Raw genomic sequence first — 16,428 nt, 5'->3', positions numbered from 1 at the left:
AGATGTTGCTTCAATATATCCACATAATTTTCTGTCCTCATGATGCCATCTATTTTGTGAAGTGCACAAGTCCCTCCTGCAGGAAACCACCCCCACAACATGATGCTGCCACCCCCGTGCTTCACGGTTGGGATGGTGATCTTCGGCTTGCAAGCATCCCCCTTTTTCCTCTAAACATAACGATGGTCATTATGGCCAAACAATTCTATTTTTGTTTCATCAGACCAGTTGACATTTCTCCAAAAAGTACGATCTTTGTACCCATGTGCAGTTGCGAACCATAGTCTGGCTTTTTTATGGCGGTTTTGGAGCAGTGGCTTCTTCCTTGCTGAGCGGCCTTTCAGGTTATGTCGATATAGGACTCGTTTTACTGTGGATATAGATACTTTTGTACCTGTTTCCTCCAGCATCTTCTCAAGGTCCTTTGCTGTTGTTCTGGGATTGATTTGCAATTTTCGCGTGTCCTTCCTGAGCGGTATGACGGCTGCGTTGTCCCAGGGTGTTTATACTTCGGTACTGTTCTTTGTACAGATGAACGTGGTACTTTCAGGCATTTGGAAATCACTCCCAAGGATGAACCAGTCTTGTGGTGGTCTACAATTTTTTTCTGAGGTCTTGGCTGATTTCTTTTGATTTTCCCATGATGTCAAGCAAAGAGGCACTGAGTTTGAAGGTAGTCCTTGAAATACATCCACAGGTACACACACCTCCAATTGACTCAAATGATGTCGATTAGCCTATCAGAAGCATCTAAAGCCTTGACATAATTTTCTGGAATTTTCCAAGCTGTTTAAAGGCACAATCAACTTAGTGTATGTAAACTTCTGACCCACTGGAATTGTGATACAGTGAATTGTAAGTGAAATAATCTGTCTGTAAACAATTTTTGGAAAGATTACTTGTGTCCTGCACAAAGTAGATGTCCTAACCGACTTGCCAAAACTATAGTTTGTTAACAAGAAATTTGTGGAGTGGTTGAAAAACGTGTTTTAATGACTCCAACCTAAGTGTATGTAAACTTCCGACTTCAACTGTAAATATACATATTACCTCAACTAACCGGTGCCCCCGCATATTCATCCATTACCGGTGCCCCCCTATATATTGTCTCACTATTGTTATTTTACTGTTGCTCTTTAATTACTTATTACTTTTTTTTCTTTTTCTGAGCCGTATTTTTTTAAACTGCATTTTTGGTTAGGGGCTCGTAAGTAAGCATTTCATTGTAAGGTCTACTCACTGTATTCGGCACATGTGATTAATAAAATTTGATTTGATTAACTGCCTTGTTCAGGGGCAGATTTGAAATCAGACCATGGACAGCCACATCATATGCTTTCTGGACTTCACCGGACAGAGATTGTTCTCCGGTTTTGTGATTAAAACAAAAAGGTGTGATTGAATTTATTCTGCCACTGTTTCTTCTTATTTTCTTGTCCTTAGGCCTATACAGTGCATTCAGAAAGTATTCAGACCCCTTCCGTTTTTCCACATTAGTTTAACATGTACTAAATTAATTGCATCAATCTATACACAACACCCCATAATGACAAAGTGAAAACAGGTTTTTGGACATTTTTGCACATAAAAATAAATAAAAAACAGATACCTTATTTACATAAGTATTCAGACCCTTTGCTATGAGACTCGAAATTGAGCTCAGGTGCATCCTGTTTCCATTGATCATCCTTGAGATGTTTCTACAACTTGATTGGAGTCCACCTGTGGTAAATTCAATTGCTTGAACATTATTTGGAAAGGCACAGACCTGTCTATATAAGGTCCCACAGTTAACATGAGGTCGAAGGAATTGTCTGTAGAGCTCCGAGACAGGATTGTGTCAAGGCACAGGGGAGGGTACCAAAAAATGTCTGCAGCATTGAACGTCCCCAAGAGCACAGTGTCCTCATCATTCTTAAATGGAAGAAGTTTGGAACCACCAAGACTCTTCCTATAGCTGGTCGCCCGGCCAAACTGAGCAGTCGGGGGAGAAGAGCCTTTGGTCACTCTGACAGAGCTCCAGAGTTCCTTTTTGGAGATGGGAGAACCTTCCAGAAGGACAACCATCTCTGCAGCACTCCACCAATCAGGCCTTGTGTGGCCAGGCAGAAGCCACTCCTCAGTATAAGGCACATGGAGTTTGGAGTTTGCCAAAAGGCACTCAAAGGACTCTCAGACCATGAGAAATAAGATTCTCAGGTCTGATGAAACCAGGATTTAACTATCTGGTACCATCCTTACGGTGAAGCATGATGTTGGCAGCATCATGCTGTGGGGATGTTTTTCAGCGGCATGGACTGGGAGACTAGTCAGGATCGAGAGTAAGATGAACGGAACCAAGTACATAGAGATCCTTGATGAAAACCTGCTCCAGAACGCTCAGGACTTGGGGCTGGGGTGAAGGTTCACCTTCCAATAGGACAATGACCCTAAGCACACAGCCAAGACAACGCAGGACTGGCTTCGGGACAAGTCTCTGAATGTCCTTGAGTGGCCCAGCCAGAGCCTGTACTTGAACCCGATCGAACATCTCCGGAGAGACCTGAAAATAGCTGTGCAGCGACACTCCCCATCGAACCTGACAGAGCTTGAGAGGATCTGCAGAGAAGAATGGGATAAACTCCCCAAAAACTGTTGTGCCAAGCTTGTAGCATTATACCCAAGAAGACTGGAGGCAGTAATCGCTGCCTAAGGTGCTTCAACAAAGTACTGAGTAAACGTTCTGAATACTTATGTAAATGTTATATTTAAGTTTTTTATTTGTAATAAATTAGCAGCATTTTCGAAAAACCTGTTTTTGCTTTGTCATTACAGGGTGTTGTGTGTAGATTGATGAGGGGAAACAACAATTTAATCCATTTTAGATTAAGGTTGGAACATGTGGAAAAAGTCAAGGGGTCTGAATACTTTCTGAATGCACGGTCACAAGGTATATGAACTAACAGGTTACAGAGCAAACAACACAATTGTCACAACAAGTAGGTTGTAATTTGTACATTTTTTCTGGCTTGGCTTTCCCAGTGATTTTACCCACACATCGTCTCCTATCATTGCTATGCAGATGACACTCAACTATTTTTCTCCCCCTTCTGACACCCAAGTGTAGAGACACATCTCTGCGTGCCTGGCAGATATCTCAGCCTGGATGTCGGCCCACCACCTCAAGCTCAACCTCATCAAGACGGAGTTGCTCTTCCTCCCGGGGAAGGCCTGGCCGCTACAGGGCCTCTCCATCACGGTTGACAACTTCACGGTGTCTCCCTCAGAGTGCAAAGAACCTTGGCGTGACCCTAGACAACACCCTGTCGTTCTCTGCAAACATCAAAGCAGTGACTCACTCCTGCAGGTTCATTCTCTACAACATCCATAGAGTATGACCCTACCTCACACAGGAAGCGGAGAAGGAACTAATCCAGGCACTTGCCATTGGCTGGGCTCCTCACTTGTGCCATCACACTACTGCAACTTATCCAGAATGCCGCAGCCCGACTGGTGTTCAACCTTCCCAAGTTCTCCCATGTCAACCCATTCCTCCGCACACTCCACTGGCTTCCAGTCGAAGCTCACGCCCACTTCAAGACCATGGTACTAGCCTACGGAGCAGCAAGTGGAACTGCCCCGCCCTACCTTCAGGCTGTGCTCAAACCCTACACCCCAACCCGAGTACGCCATTCTGTCACCTCTGGTCTCTTGGCCTACGGGAGGGCAGCTCCCGCTCAGCCTAGTCAAACTCTTCTCTGTCCTGGCACCCCAATGGTGGAACCAGTTTCCCTCTGAAGCTAGGACAGCAGAATCCCTGCCCATCTTCCGAAAACATCTGAAACCCTACATCTTCAAAGAGTCTCTTAAATAATCACCCCCAGAACTACAGTAACACTTCCACTTGACTTTTTCCTGCCTACTATCAATGACTTTGCGGAATGATACTTCACTGAGGAAAAATTTACTTACTATGACTGAGATATGTGGTTCTCCCACTAGCTACTGAATTTTAAGATGAATACACTAACTGTAAATCGCTCTGGATAAGAGCGTCTGCTAAATTACTAAAATGGCAAATGTACAGTTTACGCTACTGTATGCCACTTAGAAACGGTGTAGATTTTAATCCTGTCCTGGACTATACGGTAACCCCAGGTAACAAGGGACATCCTCAGGACATTCACGGAGTCCCTATCTCAGAGTGCAAAGAACCTTGGCGTGACCCTGGACAACACCCTGTCGTTCTCTGCAAACATCAAAGCAGTGACTCGCTCCTGCAAGTTCATTCTCTACAACATCTGTAGAGTATGACCCTACCTCACGCAGGAAGCAGCGCAGGTCCTAATCCAGGCACTTGCCATCTCCCGTCTGGACTACTGCCCCTACACTGGTCTTTTATTCCCTTACTAGTCTTTATGCAAACATTTTCTACAGGACGTTCTGGCAACATTCAAAATGTTCCCTTTAGGAAAGCTCTCCTTTGATCCATGTCCTAAAGTGCAGGAGCATACTCACCATCGTCTGAAATGAACTAAATCTACCTCCATCCCTCCTGTTTGATGAATTCCTTTCAATCAGGTTTGGTGATGAAATAAAGGGATGTCCTTGCTGATCTGCAATACAGGGATTTTTGCTTCTTCTGTCATAAGAGTCAAAGCAATAGTTGATTATCACTTCCTTACTGTTGTGGTTTCCCTCCTGAGCATTTTTAATTTCAACTCCTGTTTTCAGGACCTACTTCCTGCTTTTCTCAGTCGGTTCATCCTAAAGTACAGTTACATTCCGAGTAGTTAACATTCATTTATCTACAGACAGATCCTATGAATGAACTACGTGACAAATACAGATGATGAGCCTGTCCTTCAATCATGTGAGGACCATGAGATACAGTATAGAGGTGTGCGGTGAGGTCAGTGGCTGGGTAGGCACTGGTTATTATCAAAGCCTTGATTTACTCACAAGTAAACCTTTATTAAGGCCAAGTCCACCAAACAACAGATGGCTCCAGCAACCAGAGTGACATAGGCTATTGTGCCCCATGAGGCAGTGCACAATTGGCCCAGCGTTGTCCGGGTTAGGGGAGGGTTTGGCCGGCCAGGATGTCCTTGTCCCATCACGCTCTAGCTACTCCTTGTGGTGGGCTGAGTGCGTACACGCTGACTATGGTCGCCAGCTGTACGGTGTTTCGTCCGACACATTGGTGCGGCTGGCTTCCGGGTGTCAAGAAGTGCGGCTTGGCAAGATCGCGTTTCGGAGGACGCACGGCTCTCGACCTTCGCCTCTCCCGAGTCCGTACAGGAGTTGCAGCGATGGGACAAGACTGGAACTACCAATTGGATATCACGAAAAAGGGGTGAAAGAAAAACAGCGAGGCCTATGCTGACCCTGTCCATCAACAATGACTGGAGTCAAGAACGGCCGCGCTCGTCAATGCTTTGAATAGATTTCAATGGATGGGAAGGAAGGCATGCACACTCTAGCGTCTTTCCTGATGTTTTTATGTAGTTTTGGCACATTTTGAGATTTTGAGCATAAAAACCACCCAAATCATTGAGAAAAAACATTAGATAATTTTTTGTTGTTGTTGATATCATTGTATTTTTTGGGGGCCTTTTCATAGCAGCTATTTTTTCATTAGATTATCACAGAGAAAGCACTGCCTACCCAGACTACGCTACCTACCCTGCCTACCTTGATTGCAAGTCACTGACACTATCATCCACTACAACTACTTAATGTACTGTGCTAACTGCTAGCCAGGGTGCTTGACTGTTTGTGTATACAACAAGGTCACATTATACAGTATGTTGGAATATTTGAGTGTGTGGGTCACAATTTATTTTCTTTCCCCTTACCTCATGAGATGATCTGCATTTGACTACAAAAAATGTTTTCAGAATTAGGATTTCTTTCAAATTGCTTTATCGGGAAGGTGGAAGCAGGTGGCAAAGAATGTAGGAACTGGGAGAGAGATCACACAATTAGAACTTCAGGTTCAATTTACGGAAGCAGATCTCAAATTAAGATCAGCAGTGAAATATATATTTTCTGTCAGCAATACTCTATTTCCAGTATATGAATCCATGTCAAGTTACAAATGCACAAGAGATGGTGATGTCCATGAGACAAACAGTAACATAAGCTATTCATCAAATTTACAGACCTATTGATCACTTGACAGGAAAACCTCTATATGCCTGGACTGGATACTATCCTGTGGGCAGCCGCAGGAGACATTAACTAGGTAAAAGGTCATGTACAGCCTCAGGTCATGTACAGGTAATACCAACCATGACCCAATTGCTCTTTCAGACAATGGGAGAATGAATCACCCATCTTACACCTCTAAGGGTGTGTCGCTATCTTAATAGTACATAAACAGGTACCTGGTTCAAAAACCTAGAAAAGGCCTGCCTCTCTGTTTTTAGAAGTAATCCCTGAGGTAACTGGACTTGAAATATCCTGTTGGTTCTGTGACCAAGGTCAAAAGTATGATGAGCGCTGATGAGACCTAAACTTGCCTGAGACTTGAACCCTGTGACCCCAAGCCAATGCCTAGACTAGAAAGGCTAATGCACTGTTCTGGCAGGAGACCCAGGTTTGAACCCTATCAGTTATAAATAGGTGAATCCAATATAGGGCCAGATGAGTCATTACTTAAAGGGTGATGGAAGGCTTTTTACATTTCAGTCATGCTTATTCAGAGCAATTGGGGTTAAATTTCATGCTCAAGGGCACGTCAGAGAGAAGGGCATCGAGATATGAAGTCTCATGTAGATGTTTCCTCCCTTTATCACAATACTTATGTTCCTCACAATGAAAAGATCTCTTTCTTTCCTCAATAGAATTCCGTATGAGAGGTTCCTGTATTATATTTCAGCTCCCCACTGAAGTATTACCTATTGCTTCCCTGCTTTTTCCAAGATTTTGCGGTTGGCGTGTATTTGCAGGTAGTAATAGTTTTGGAAACATTGCTACACAATAGCGTAGGAATAAATCAATCAATCTGAGAGATTTATCAGTATAACGACTGAATTACAATACATAAAACATTATGAAATACTCTAAGCTTCCCTGACGGTCATAACTATATTGCTTGTATTTGCACGTAAGAATACGTAAGGAAACAGTGACACAGTGTTACGTGACAATACTCCAAGCTACCTTTTCCAGCGGTGATACATTTCCCCGATACACTACATTGAAGCTGCGGTCTGCGGCTCGGTCTGGTCACCCCAGCCACTTGTTTTGGTAGACAGCCAAGGACTGGAGAAATGTAAATCATCAAATCACAGTTTATTTAAAGTGCATTTAACAAAAGCCTCAATACCCTTTACAAAAAAAAAATTATAAAGAAGAAAGCAAGAAACAACAGAGAATTCAAACTTAAGTATAACCACTCTCAAATTCATAGACAGAGCTATGGATGCAAATACGTTCCAAATATGATATCAAAATAATAGTTTTAACCATGTTTTGAAGGTATACAGTGCTTGTTTATCACTAATTGATAACTGATTTAACAGAAACAGAAATTAGATGAAGCAATATGCAAACAAAACTCAGATCAGGTAGTGTATGGGTGATGGAAATCCCACAAATAAACCGTGTTATGCTCCGAACTCGCTCAACCAGTCAGGGAGGGCAGCGAAATAAGGAAGCCAGATTGGGTCAATAAAGAGAAGTCAAAAACCTGTTTAGCGGTTTGGATAAGGTTATGTACGAAACTAGTTCTGAAACATAAAGAGGGATATTTACAAGTTTTTTTTTGTTTCTCCTGAGCCTGTCCTTGTATACCCTCAAATGTATTGCGATTGTGTAGCTGTAACAAGGGTCGTCTAAAGGGGACCAAGGCGCGGCGTGTAGAGTGCTCATATTTACTTTATTAATGAAACACTTAACAAAAACAACAAAACGACCGACAACAGTTCCGTAAGGTACATTTTGACAAAACGGAAAACAACTACCCACACATGACAAACAGGCTGCCTAAGTATGGCTTCCAATCAGAGACAACGATAGACAGCTGACTCTGATTGGAAACCATACCTGGCCAAAACATAGAAAACAAAAACATAGAAATAGAAAGCCAAAACCACCCAAAACACCCCCCTGTCACGCCCTGACCACTCTACTATGAAAAATGACCTCTTACAAGGGTCAGGACGTGACAGTAGCTGTAGAAGCATTTAATTTACATCCAGTTATTAACAACTTCAGCGCAACAAGTTCTATGTAATCAATAAATATCATAATTGTTTACTATTTGAAATGTATGACAATTACTAGACATATAGTATTAGAAACAGCTGGTGAATGAGACTGAATAAAAATCACAAACTAAAGTTCAAGTCATGATACTGTAAGTGGCAAAGATACCATGGAGTTTAATGGTATTCAAACGCATTGTGTAATTACATAATAACTATACGTGTGACTTATTGAGAATTCCTTGTTTTATGTAAATGCAGTTTCAGTATATAGCTGAGAAGTTGCTGTACATTCTGGTTACCAAATAGAAAAAACTACATCGTTGCACAAGTAATTAACTTTCAAGTTGCATGTCCTGTTTTGCCTTAACCCCATCCTGCAACCACACCTACCTGTTGGAATCCCAGTTTGGTGGAGCTGGTCTGTGGATTTTATTTTCCTTTGAACCATAACCAACTCTCCACAACCAGTTTGCTGCCGCTACTCTGCTATGTCTCCACTCACTGGGTGACATCACTGGAGTTTCCCTTTGTGCTAGTAGCAGGCCGAGCATAAAAACGACAGGGCTTCTGGCAGAAGTCCATTCTAACAAACGAGCAAAACACAGGACACCTATCAAGCTACAACTCTGTCAAAACAAAAAAGATATTTAGGAGATATTCGGGCAAATATTCAGTCGCTAGACTTTTCCACTGCCACCAAGAGCCAAGAGTTTGAACCTCGTTCAACAGCAGTATGGAGGGGTATGCGATGACACATGGAGACATGGAGAGGGGCCCTGTGTACAACACAACGGTGACAGCTATTGCTGAGGGAAAGGCCTCCAGAGGTTGGCTATGGAGGCTGTGTGGGGTCCTCTTAATAGCAGCTTTATGTGCGGCAGCAGCCCTGCTCTTTGCGTGGTTTCAGCATGGAAGACTGGCAACGGTAAGGAACTCTTACTGGGGCCAATATTTAACACATTTCTGAAATAGAGGACCGTACAATCAACTAACATCCTCTTGGTTGATTTCACAGATGCAGGACAAAATGGAGCCTCAACTGGAGATACTCATTGGTGCAAAAGGTGATTATTTGATTGACAGATGCCCTTTTTCGTTGAATTCCTTCTCACTATAATTGCTTTAATCAAAGGTTATGGCCGTAGGCGACGTCATGGCTTTTGCTTGTGTTATTCATGGCTAATATGTTTCTCTCCCTCAGATACCCACCATACATTGAAGCAGATTGCCGGCAATGCAAAAGCAGCCATCCATTTAGAGGGTGAGTGACCTACAGCCTTTTGCAGCCAGCCTTGACTGTGTCTGTTGAAGGTTAACAAATGTCTAGTGGGCTTGTATGTCTTAGTGTCTTTCCATTGTGGAAGCTAGGGGATTCTTTTTAAACATCCCCATTCAATAATAAGGTTTAAGGTTTAAAACCGTGTCTAGTGGGCTAGTAAGTATTTCTATTGGAAAAGCCCTGGGATTTTTTTTCAAACATTCCCATTGACAAAAACGAAACCACAACACAAGGAAGCAAAGAAGTTGCTTTATCATTAGCTTGTCTCTTGTTGCCACCAGAGTAAATTGAGCTTTGTAAGGCTTTGTAAGAAGAAATAGCTAGCAGTTGGATCCTGGGGCCTCAAAGTTGTAACAATGATCCTTTCTTCCCTCTACTGCCAGGTGAATACAATCCTAATCTTACCGCTGACACTGTGCAGTGGAGAAAGGATGACGGCCAGGCTTTTTCCCAGGGCGGGTTCGAGCTACAGGGGAACCAAATCCTCATCCCACACACTGGGCTCTTCTTCGTTTACAGCCAGGCTTCGTTTAGGGTCAAGTGCAATGGCCCGGGCGAGAATACCACTCCTCTGAGTCACGTTATTTGGCGCTATTCGGACTCCATCGGGGTTAATGCTAATCTTCTTAGCGGGGTAAGGTCAGTTTGTCAACGAAACTACGGTGATGCTGAGTCCAATATCGGCGAAGCCTGGTACAATGCGGTTTACCTTGGTGCAGTGTTTCAGCTGAATGAAGGGGACAAACTGTGGACTGAGACCAATCGACTGACCAACGTGGAGCCAGAGCAGGGCAAGAACTTTTTTGGTGTGTTTGAACTATGATGAGAGAGAGGCAGGCCAGAGATGAATATTTGTTAAAACAGTTTTATGTTAAAACTCTTATTTTAGTGTTGCAATTTTATGGTAACTGAGCAATCTCAAAGGAGATAGGTCTAATCGTAATGGTTATTTTTGTAAAATGCAATTATTATTGTTTGTCCATACGTGATTGTCCATTCTCTGTATTGTAGATCTTGCACCAAATAATATTATGTCTTCGGGTTATTTATATTAACTTAAAAAAATTATATTTACTATTTATATGAAAATACAATAGGCTACTATGGAGTACTGTAGTATAAGTTATTTTGATTTACATATGTCTAGCAGTAGCCTATACTAGGCCTATCAGAATATATTATTACAATATTAAGTTATTTTATTTACTGTACTGATGTACTAATGTTTATTTAAATGTTATTGTGTGTATTTTATTTGTCACCTATTCAGAGTGCTTGAATCAACTAATAAATTCCAAATGTTCTCAACTTTAGGAAACTCAAAGTTTGATTATATTTAATTATGCAGTTTGGAGGGGACGGGGGAGAGGGGGGGGGGACGGGGGAGAGGGGGGAGAGGGGGGGTCTGGACATATCCAACTGTCTTATGTGGTTGAGGGTAAATAGGTTTTGAATTTAGCAGTACATTAACACTAAGGGCTCTATTCATTCTATACATTTTAAGCGTTACAGACTCCGCGATAGAAATGTAAAGGTCATTTCGGATTGAGCCGACACGTGCAGCGTTTACGTGAATGCAGTCTCCGCTAAAGCGGGAACATTGCCTTTAAATTTCAATCACTCTGTAACACTGAACTTCTTCAATGCAGATTGAATTAAAGCCCTGCAGCTTTGCACCAGAAACGGTGATACAAAGTGCCTCCCCAATAACTTCAGACCAAAACAAGGGAAATTCCCTTTTGTGTTTTTTCTCCTGCTGTGTCAGGTGAGATGGCCCACATATGCCATGCCTGGGGATTCCCCCACTGACTTTCTTCCTCCTCCTCGAAAGCATCATAGGTTTTCAGTCAGGTGGGTGGGTGGGGGAGGGGGTGCTGTAAACATCTGAGCTGAAATACTGTATGTGCATGAGAAAATGTGTTTGTCCCACAAACATCCTGTCTGTATCACATTCAAATCAAATCAAATTTATTTATAAAGCCCTTCTTACATCAGCTGATATCTCAAAGTGCTGTACAGAAACACAGCCTAAAACCCCAAACAGCAAGCAATACAGGTGTAGAAGCACGGTGGCTAGGAAAAACTCCCTAGAAAGGCCAGAACCTAGGAAGAAACCTAGAGAGGAACCAGGCAACGAGGGGTGGCCAGTTCTCTTCTGGCTGTGCCGGGTGGAGATTATAACAGAACATGGCCAAGATGTTCAAATGTTCATAGATGACCAGCAGGGTCAAATAATAATAATCACGGTGGTTGTCGAGGGTGCAACAGGTCAGCACCTCAGGAGTAAATGTCAGTTGGCTTTTCATAGCCGATCATTCAGAGTTTCTCAACCGCTCTTGCTGTCTCTAGAGAGTTGAAAACAGCAGGTCTGGGACAGGTAGCACGTCCGGTGAACAGGTCAGGGTTCCATAGCCTTAGGCAGAACAGTTGAAACTGGAGCAGCAGCACAGCCAGGTGGACTGGGGAGAGCAAGGATTCATCAGGCCAGGTAGTCCTGAGGCATGGTCCTAGGGCTCAGGTCCTCCGAGAGAGAGAGAGAAAGAAAGAAAGAAAGAAAGATGTGATTGGGAGTCCTATAGGGCAGCGCACAATTGGCCCAGCGTCGTCCGGGTTTGGCCGGGGTAGGGCCTCATTGTAAATAATAATTTGTTCTTAACTTAACTGCCTAATTAAATAAAGGTAAAATAAAAATAAAATAAATAAATAAATATTGTCCCAAGATGAGATTGTCATTTCCCATGACCCTTTTCAGCTGGCTGTTGTGTAACATGTATGTGTGCCTTTCACTTTCAGCTCATATTGCGATCTCAATCTTGAGTTCATATTGCCTTTTGATAAGAAATGACACCAATACCCATTGGTTAATAGGTCAATAAATTATGAAGTGGAAGCATATTGTATGATTGACACATGGGACTAGTAATGGGACTGAAATTACTTTTAATTCTAGATTACAATTTTTCTCAATTGCTTTGGCTCAATTCTCGAACAAGAATTATCTTTTTCAAAACATTAAGTTCAAATCTCTGAACAGTTCGTTTCTTGTTCACACCAGATTTGAATTTCTTATTCATTTAAGCAAATTGCATGTATTTTGGCACACGTGTGCAAAAGAGGAAGTACAATTGTTTACAATTTGCACAATAACTACATGCACATGGCTTGCTGATCAAACCTGACGTGTCACGTCCTGACCATAGAAAGCGGTTATTTTCTATGGTGGAGTAGGTTAGCGCGTGACAGGTTTTTTTTCTAGTTTAGATTTTCTATGTTATGTTCTAGTTTTATATTTCTATGTTGGGTTTTGTTTAGGATTATCTCCAATTAGAGGCAGCTGGTCATCGTTGGCTCTAATTGGAGATCATACTTAAGTCAGTGTTTTTCCCACCTGGGTTTGTGGGAGATTGATTTTGAGTAAGTGTATGTTAATGCTTCATCACGGTTTGTTGTTCATTCAGTTTATTTTGTATGTATTGCTTAGTTTCACAGTTCAATAAAATATGTGGAACGATAATCACGCTGCACTTTGGTCCGCTTCATCCTACGACACATGAGTTGATTCTCAGTGAAATTGTCATACTCTTCACAACTTTCATCGTGTGAGCCGTCACGTGTAAAATGATCCATTCAATTACCAAAATCTGTCAGACATGCATGTATATGCCATGGAATGTTTATGATGTCTGCTAAATTGACAAATTACCTGCCAGGTGACATAGTAATGAAATCGGAATCAATCTTACCAATCTTACCAATCAAGTTTGGAAGCATATATATGGAGCTTTGCCACAGAACAATCACTACCATTTCTGAACATGGAGGAACATCACAACACTGAACAGCAGCTACATGCTGGTGGAAGAGAAAGAAGAAGTGTAAGAATGTGTGGTGGTGGTGTTACTGGGGAAGACATAATAGAGGAAGAGGTAGAAGGCAAAGAATAAAAGTCCCTGATGAAATCAGAGCCATAATTGTGGACCATGTCATAAACCACAGTCTTACAATGGAAGGGGCTGGTCGGAGAGTACAGCCTAATGTAAACAGGTCCACAGTGTCATCAATTGTGCAAACATTCCATAGGGAAAACAGGTAAATATGTACTCGTTCTTTACTTTAGTTACAGCATTTCATTCACAACAATACAGTAACTATTGTAAAGGTAAATGCAAGTCTGAAAATCACAATGTACTGTAAGATATGTATGAGGAATACACAGTAATACAGCACAATTTGAATACAATATACAATCTGTAACATGGTCTATTTGTGAATTCTACATGTCATATATAGGACAACGACCTCATGCTGGTGGCAGAGCAGCAGTATTCAGCCATCAGCCAGAACAAGAAATCTGCAACATGGTCATAGCCAACAATTCCATCAGGCTAAGAGATCCAAAGTGCAATCATAAATGACGACAATATCTTCGCAAATATCAATTCTGTCAGCATTTCCACTATAGACAGAGTTTTGTAAAAAATCTAATGACTATGAAACAACTCTACAAGGTGCTATTTGAGAGGAATAGTGAAGGAGCTGCGGTACCAGTATTCTGGTTCTGCTTTTCTTTTCTTAGTCAACCTTGTGTTCTGTTTCTTTGTGTTCTGGAATGTAGCCCTGTCTTTCATTTTTGTTCATTGATTTAACCTGTGTTCGTTTCTCACCTGGTCTCATCAGCTTCCTGTTGAGTTCAGTTCTTTCGGTTTGTATTGGTTGTGAGGTATTGTGTTTTTGATTACCTACCTGTGTTTGTCCATTGCCTGCCTGTGACGACAATTCCTACCTTCTGCGACAGCTTAATAAACATCTGCTGCGCCCTGCGCGTGAATCTACACCTTTTTCTCCCTGAGTTTTCATTACAAGTGTGTCCAGGTAAACCATTGGTGTGCGCATGGTATATTGTACAGGGAGTTTTACTGTACTTCAATGATGCCTGTATATACTTCTTGAAGTTGTAGATACTCATAAGAACAGAAAACATTTATACTTTACTAAACTGTCTGATTCTAGAATAGTTTTACATTAGCATACGTTTATATTTTGTTTCTGTGTTACTATATAGAGAATAACGGAGCTGGAAGGACATGACGTGACCCACATTCTTGTTTTTGTGGACGAGGCTGGGTTCAATCTGGCCAAAGGCAGGAGATGTGGCCGCAAACTCATTGGATACCGCGCCAGAATTGGCACACCAGGCCAACGTGGGTGCAGTATTACGTGTGCTGCCATTTCTGAGAATGGTGTGAGCACACATTCCACACATTGGGCTCTATAACACCCAACTTCTCCTGGGCTTCCTAAATACACTTTACAGAGACCTAATGCCAGAACAACAAAGAGGTTTAGTTAGACTGTATTTGGCAAATTCTGTAATTGTGTGGGATAATGACAGCTTCCACCGACCCAACAGTGTTCGGGAATGGTCTGCTGCGCATGAAAGAATAACAATGGAGTTCCTTCCACCATCCTCCCCATTCCTGAATCCGATCGTTTTTGTTCAGCATGGAGGTGGGAAGTGTATAACAATCTGGCACAAGGTTAGATACAATGAATGCTGCTTGTGAGGACATTGCAGGGGATGGTTGAGCCACGCAAGGAGATTACAATTAATTTTTTTCCCCCCTGGTGCATCGCAAGGGAAAACAGATGTGATGTTGACCAATCTCTGGCCAGACCAACAAGAGCGACAGGCTGTCCACCAAGAAGATGGGAACTTGTAGTGTTACGTACTGTGAGGAGGTACAAGTTATTGTTTTTTACAACACTGTTGCGGGGTTTTAACTTTTTTGTTGTTGCATGGATGTCATTTTGTGGCAAATTTTCTGTTCACTATATATGACTTTATATGTAAAAATGGACTTGCAAATGTGAATTTCTATTTACATGTAACACATTGCTACAAAAATAAGTGTACTGTATACATACAAATGTGCATATCCTTTTTCTGTGTACTACAGTATTGTCTTTCCCCAGTAAACTTTGACCTACTGTTGAAATCGGTATCTAAAAAGCTCAGTGTGATACACAATAGCATTCCGCTAGACCAAAACGGACATTCTTGCATAGTACAGTAAGCAGTCAGTGTCAGCAAAAAAAGTAGACCAGAACTGCCATTTGTATATAACAAACATTTCCAGGGTTGACTGCCATGGTGAAAAAACATCTAAACATTTTCACCAATACGGCTCACACGATGACAAACGTTTCATTTTGGTGGCGTTGGCCAATTTACTGACACAATAACTAGGTTTTGAAGCGTGAATTAAATGTTTTGGGTGAGTTACTACATTTTGCAGACATGCAATAGAGTTGTGATGTTCCTTAAAACAGTTGTGACCATTGCACTTACAGTTTAGAGAATGTTCAAACTGTTTCAAAAAATGAGCCAAAGCGATTGAGAAAACTGAAATAAACAGAATCCCTTGGGTGTCATTAACTGATGGTGACATCTAGTGGTTAAAACAGCTGTGTGTGTGACATGCGTGTCCCTTTGGACATGGTTATGATACCACATATTGTCTGTCATGAAATACACATTCAAAGTATAATGAAGTGTTTTGTCATATTTCAGGGTATATGAGGATGTTTACATGAAATTATGTTCATTATTAGTCCAATTGAACACATAACATGACATACATAAAATCAGTGAAAAACAATGGGTTTATTTTACTATGATTATCCATATATTTGAATACATATAATCTGAAATATATCAACATTTAAAATTGTAAATAGTGTATACAAATATCTTAAAATCCAGTTGTATACACTGAGTGTACAAAACATTAAGAATACCTGCTTTTTCCATGACATAGACTGAACAAGTGAATCCAGGTGAAAGCGATGATCCCTTATTGATGTCACCTGTTAAATCCACTTCAATCAGTGTAGATGAAGGAGAGGAGACGGGTTAAAGAAGGATTATTAAGCCTTGAGACAATTGAGACATGG

General features: G+C 41.7%; 1 protein-coding gene and 1 long non-coding RNA gene across 2 annotated transcripts; both read left to right on the top strand.

The window, feature by feature from the left end:
• Nucleotides 1-8,775: 8,775 nt before the first annotated feature.
• Nucleotides 8,776-10,787, top strand: tnf-alpha-1 (tumor necrosis factor alpha-1 precursor). Its single transcript, NM_001123589.1, is given in 4 exon segments — nt 8,776-9,120; nt 9,211-9,259; nt 9,397-9,456; nt 9,858-10,787. Coding segments are annotated over 4 exon segments (741 nt in total). The 5' UTR covers nt 8,776-8,928; the 3' UTR covers nt 10,298-10,787.
• A 2,397-nt stretch (nt 10,788-13,184) lies between these two features.
• LOC106605217 (uncharacterized) lies at nt 13,185-15,762 on the top strand. Its single transcript, XR_001328810.2, has 3 exons — nt 13,185-13,563; nt 13,765-14,346; nt 14,537-15,762. It is a non-coding gene; the product is annotated as an uncharacterized lncRNA (long non-coding RNA).
• Nucleotides 15,763-16,428: the final 666 nt, after the last annotated feature.

The sequence above is a fragment of the Salmo salar genome, chromosome ssa05 (genome assembly GCF_905237065.1).
Source record: "Salmo salar chromosome ssa05, Ssal_v3.1, whole genome shotgun sequence".
NCBI lineage: Eukaryota > Metazoa > Chordata > Actinopteri > Salmoniformes > Salmonidae > Salmo > Salmo salar.
This window is presented reverse-complemented; position numbering and strand designations above follow the sequence as displayed.